This window comes from Branchiostoma belcheri, unplaced genomic scaffold, assembly GCF_001625305.1.
Source record: "Branchiostoma belcheri isolate BF01 breed outbred unplaced genomic scaffold, Haploidv18h27 scaffold1, whole genome shotgun sequence".
Lineage (NCBI taxonomy): Eukaryota > Metazoa > Chordata > Leptocardii > Amphioxiformes > Branchiostomatidae > Branchiostoma > Branchiostoma belcheri.
Genome location: NW_017802379.1, coordinates 5,212,954 through 5,218,953, shown reverse-complemented (window position 1 = coordinate 5,218,953; position 6,000 = coordinate 5,212,954). Strand labels below are relative to the sequence as shown.

Sequence of the window (6,000 nt, the reverse complement as noted above, 5' to 3'; positions counted from 1 at the left end):
GGGGGCGGCGAGGGCTCTACCGAAACAAAAATGTTGGAGGAGGCTGATTTCTTGAAGATAAAGGATCAGTGCCGCAGTAAGGTAAAAAAAAAAACTGAAGACGGCATACAAGTAAGAAGGCCAAGGACAACAATCGGAAGAGCGGGAGGAACGGTTATTCAAACTGCAGTCATGGCCGATTAATTGGATATTCACCGGACAGGATTTTTTAAAAACCGGTTATCAAAAGTCTGGTATGAACGCTAAGGGTTTTAGCCGGGTTTTTGAAAAACCGGTTGAAACCGCTAAATGTAAGTCTGGTATGAACAGGGTCCTTATTTCTGAAGGATAAATTGGGCAAGGGAGGAAGGACTATTCATTCCTCAGGATATCAGACCAAGTAGTTACATAGACGAATATCTCGCATTTGTTAGAATTCAACATTAAGCAAAAATGGACTAGTGAAAGTCTCTTACAACTTACAAGACTCAACTCATGTCCCTAACTCAAGAACCTAACGGAGAGATACAAGAAGCTCTGCCCCTAGTTTAGATGAAATTGTATACTACTGATTCATTCTATTAGCAACATCGAGTAATTGTTTTGGTCTTTCTGAATGATAACAAAGACAGCTAAGTTACCATAACTTAGCAACAGGAATAAAACCTCAACATAAAGGCATTGAGACCACCCCCTCGTCTACTGTATAGAGTGCTCGAAGCCATTTGAGTGCCCTCGCATTATGTTACTCAATCATACGGCACAGGTTGCTTCTCTGTGAACCTTGGTTTTAAAACTGCTAGAGAACAATATCCTGTTAACCTCTATGCTCTCCTTCCACTATGAACCTGTGAACTGTAACAGCTACAAGAACAATATCCTGCTAGCCTTCATACACTTGTCTTTCTAATGGTACTGGAGCGCCGAACTATGCAATAGCCAAGCTGTTTGAGGTACTTATACTCCACGTTGAAAGTAAGGATTGTTATGAAGTATGTGTGGTCTACAACTATTGAGTCTATGGCAACATATATGATTTTAAAGTGTATTCTTACCATGAAGCTGTTTTCAGTATGAAGTCGCAAACAAGGCAAGCAATTATGAAGATCTGACTACAGAACTGTTCTGAGAAATGTTTATGGACGAAACAGAAATATCTGTTTGAGGAAAATGTCACAAGGTTGACTTGTGACATTGATAAAGTTTCATTTTGGCCCACCAACAAATCAATATGAACTTATCATTCATCAAACAGACTGGGTGCGTATCAGGCGTGAGCATATTCGCCTTGATGTTTCCTACTGTATACACAGCAGTGGAACTTTCCAATATTACAGTAAGGGAGAGACCAGAAAGGACAGGGAAGGGGTAAAATAAAATAAAAACCAACTAGAACAATGCAAAGACATTTGCCTGAGCAATGGAGATGAATTTAACAACAAAAAACCTTTTACAAACTTTCAGTGCAATTTTCACACAAGTTTATTTCACCTACAGGAAACACAGGTGGGGAGGGGGGCCAGGTGGTTATGGTAGGTAAAACTCCTACAGCTTATGAGCGGAGAAGGTGGCATTAGTTCTAAGCTAGGCAAGGCATTCCACTTGAGACAGCATAACATATGTAACATAAACAATTGCTAAAATCTAATGCAAGAACTAAACACACCTTGTCCCTTGGGAAAGGCTTTCCACCGAGTAGTGTTTCTCCTAGTGCTAAAGGTGTGGCACTTCTGCCGTCCTCTCTGGTAGCTTTCGCCATGTTACAACACTGCACTGTTTGTTTAAAAAAAAAACTAACTTATTTCGGGCTGATTTAGCTAAAGAATGATGGACTGGTCAAATCCCTCAGTCCGAGCTGTCAGAAAGAACCTCTGGAGACAAATCTGACCGCAGATTTCCTGCCGATCACAATCCGATTATCCGCAAAACAAAGCAGGCATACACATACACAAGGCCCTTAAAAGCAATTTGCCTATGTCAATGTTCCGGCCGGCTGACGCTCTATAGGGGCCGAGCTGAATGGACACTTGCTTGAGAACAGCGGATGTAAACGCAGCGGACAATACTCACAAAATCAATTTAGCGGGTCAGCATGTGGGTCCCACTGCCCACTGGCCGAGGTGAATACGGTGTAAACACAGCACGTTCGCGGGAAAAACTCGCAGATTTCCTTAAAGACGTGGCAGCTAAACACCGAGATTAGCATCCAGGATGGCGCTGGAGTGCCCGAACAATTCACTCCAACGACAAGTGCAATGAATGATTGGGCAGGTCAGGCCGGGGATGCCAGGAGAGGCAAGCAAGGGCAAACTGACAATAACAGCCAAACAAGCGAGGAAAATATCGACCAAACATAAAGATTAGTCTCCAGGGGAGAAGGTGAAGTGCGGACGTGCATGTGACAGGAAGGGGTAACAAATTGCCATCTCGTGGTGGAAGCATGCCCGTGCTCGCCCCACACAGTCATAAACTAACGCCCGCCAGAATAAATTTTGCATCGGTATGGAACAGACCCAGAAGAAGAAAGCCAGCGACAATGTGTGCAGTCACTGCCGCCCAAACAGAGGCCTCTTGTCGAGGTACTACACCAGCGGACGGCTCTGACTGGCTGTTGACAGACGACATCCATCATACTTCAGCCGCTAAAAGAGACCAGAGACATGCTCAAACTTCAACACCTTCACTACAATTAACAACATCTCCACTACAAGCTAACGAACTGTTTGTTAAACGTGGTGACGAACAATCGAGTGCCAACATACCCTGTTGCCGGCGTGTCGTTGCAGCGGGAGTTATGCTATGATCTCTACCCCCCCTTTTTTTCTGGGCGCACAATTTAACATGACTGACACGAAACGGGGCAGCGACCGCTGGCTGTGTGCATAGACTGTACGCACTGTTTGCACTACAGTCACTAAACACTTTCTTCTCTGAAAGATAAGCCTCTACACACATAGATCAAGCCTGGCCAGAGGAATGCCATATACTGTTTCGGGTCTTCTTCAACATAAACTTAACCGTCATATCTACTGTGTGTTTTTGGTTTTCTTTTCTTCTCTATTGGCTTTCAGCAAGGTACAGTAAAAAATACTTTTTTTCTTACCCATTTGACATTTAGTGCCATTTCTCTGCGCAAAAGTTTTCACACAAGATGGGCATTTTAAGGTTTTTCTCGGATTGAAGGGAATATTGCATTTTCACCCATAAAAAAGGAAAGGGTTAAGAAGGGTTTTGAGAAGGGTTTTGTGGCGTGTCTGTTAGCTCAAGGCACAGAAATGTTATACATACACCTACATCCTGAACTTAAAGTGCATGTTTAAATATAGCAAAAGCGATACGCTCTGAAACTGTGCCAATATTTCACAATAAACTCAAGACTTATGAAGACTTGTCCCAGATAAAACTACACCTTTCTTGGAATACCTTTGCCTCCATATAGGGGGTTCACATTTAGATTAAGAGGAGCCAACTTTGTAGAAAACATGAGCCATCAACAGATGGTAAAAGGCAGAAAACAGTGCTGCATGATCATGAAAAAACGACATCACTACAATGCCTCTGGCCAGGCCTACTCCACTGATACAGCTAAGTAATGAGTTTAGGAGCACATCTGTTTCCGGAGTTACCTGTACTATTCAAAGACACTTCAAACCTTGTTACACGCAGCCCAAGACCTTCCTTATAAACTGGGCCCTAAACTGGCTTTCACACAACCTGGCAGCACAGGAAGAAGCATGCCTTACAATTTACCTTAATCTTCCCATAAAAGACAGAGCAAATGATACATTTCAGACCAATTGGTCTGGAATTTACAAAACCCACCCACGCTCTAACGTCAGTGATTCGTTACGACATTTCTATATCCGAAGAAACGAGAATAAAAGTGAATAGTTTCTTTGTTATACAGCAGGCCCAACATCGGTAATCCCTGAAACTAAGGCTCATAATCCCCTGCCAGCTTCTTGATCCTGGTGTAGCTCAACAGCAGATTATGCGGGTGGGCCTAAGCCGCCTTGTAACCCAAACAGGACCACAAAGGTAATCCTTTGGAGATGCCGGTTGAGCCCTTATAGCTACATACGTGCAAGGTATGCAATGGGACGAGGGTCTGCAGGGGGTCAAAGAGCAGTCCAATCAACAATTTCCCCTGGAAATGGATAATCATTTGGTGCCAACATACATTGAGGTAAAATCTACCTTTACAATTTCCACATAAAAGTATGTATTGTTGCATAACTAAACAGCAATCAATCTTCAACATTGTTACCACCCTTGGGCAAAGAATTTTGAGTCTATTCCATCAGATATCAAAGATGTTGACCTGAAGTATATTTTTCTAGGCCTGACAATTACCTTTCTGGTAATAAAATTATGTTTTTACACATGACAAGACTGCAGTGGACATTATTGAGTCAACACATCAACTAGTCATGAGGCCTCCTACTGGCAGAACCAGGAACTGCAGAATCATTCATGATGATGCCAATCAAAGAACGTGCCAGTACTATATGCTTCAATGTGATATTTAAATGAACAGGTACAACCTGTATTATCTATGCAATTGCATACATGCAATAACATCCTCTGTACATATCAATGTTATTGTATTTAATCATAGTGACAAATCATTTGATTAATAGCTTCTTAGGTAATACTTAGTAAACAACCCATCCCTAAAAATATGTTAACAATTGAATTGGGTATCTTCAACATGTATACCACAGCCACAACAAGAAGATACAAAAATTGAATGTGAATAATTCATTCCCTCTACAAAATGACTTTCCTGTCTGATAGTCCTTTGATCCAGGCTGACTTAAAGCTTTCCTTTGCTTCAAAAGTGCCTAAGGATAAACCAATAAAAACAGTTAAGGCTTGCCTCTGCTCAGTGAGTTAAAACAAATCATTAAAAGCTGAAAAACAAAGCCTGGGGATGTATCTATAAACAAAACATAATATTTCCAAAGCAAAACATCAGACCACCCTGAAGGCAGCAGAGAGATGATTCAGAAAACGCAGTCACAGCTGATATTATAACTTATCAGAAGAGTTATGTTACAGTCACATATATATTATATCTTACCAACTCAGACCCCACAGGTGGAAAGATAAACAGGACAATTAAGACACTAAGTGAGCCATCACTGTATACATGTATGTGGTGAGGCAGTCTGCTCTAAATGTGGAGTCAGTAAGCCAGAAAACCAAAGCACAGACAACAGTACCATGAATTCACTGAAATCTGAAGCGAGATACAAAAGGACCAAATACCTCAGGGCAAGGAGAGGTCGCTTGGTGCAGGGCATAGCAGTATTATGATGGACAGAACATGGAGACACATTTCACAACAGGAAGACATCAATCCAAGTAACTGAAAATACCTGCAAGTGGTTCTCTTTAAAAATCGTGACAGGTCAGAATAGCAAAGTGCAAAGTCTGCTTTACATAATACAAATGGACAGAAGACTTTCTTGGCTTGTTACAAAATATGCAGAGTTCAAAACACAAAGAAGACAGACGAGATGGATAGACTGATAAAGAACACAAGCTGAGCACTGCCATGGCAACCAGGTCTTGGGGTCAAAGGTAACCTTCCTAGGTCAAAGGACATCTTCTCAAAACTAGGTCACTAGACCATGTATCATATACGTACTATTAATGAAGTCCAAAAAAATTCATTTCCTATACAACTGCCAAAGTTTAGGATGGTTCAAGGTGAATACCTGGCACTTGATAGGAACTGTTCTAGAAATTTCTGGTTAGTTTCCAACTTTGTTATACTGTCTGCTGTGACAATCCCCTCCTGATGTCTTTCTCAGTACGCTGGTTCAAAGGTCACTACGTTAGACCAAAAGCCATGTCAGACGACCAGCGTGCAGGGGTTACAGTTCAGCCTGTCTGTGTAGGAAGCATTTAAAACAGATGTTGAGGAGTGTGAACTTGTCATTGGAAGTGACGTGCGGGGATGATCCCTGTCCTGTGGGTGGCGACTTGGCTGCTGGGATAATTGAACACTGCTGG

The 6,000-nt window shown here is 42.0% G+C and overlaps 1 protein-coding gene across 23 annotated transcripts in view; it reads right to left on the bottom strand.

Moving 5' to 3' along the window:
• LOC109464849 (autism susceptibility gene 2 protein-like) overlaps window positions 1-6,000 on the bottom strand; it is a 205,740-nt gene that overhangs the window by 122,750 nt on the left and 76,990 nt on the right. For 2 of the 23 annotated variants that reach the window (XM_019762039.1, XM_019762033.1), the window contains exon 1: window positions 1,646-1,862. The exons of 19 other annotated variants lie outside the window; for them this stretch is intronic. In XM_019762039.1, coding sequence (XP_019617598.1) covers window positions 1,646-1,738 — 93 coding nt within the window. In that variant the 5' untranslated portion in view covers window positions 1,739-1,862. Of the gene's footprint in view, window positions 1-1,645; window positions 1,863-2,049; window positions 2,445-2,741; window positions 2,931-6,000 lie in introns of those variants that run through there. 2 more of the 23 variants (XM_019762066.1, XM_019762087.1) reach the window with 2 other exon arrangements.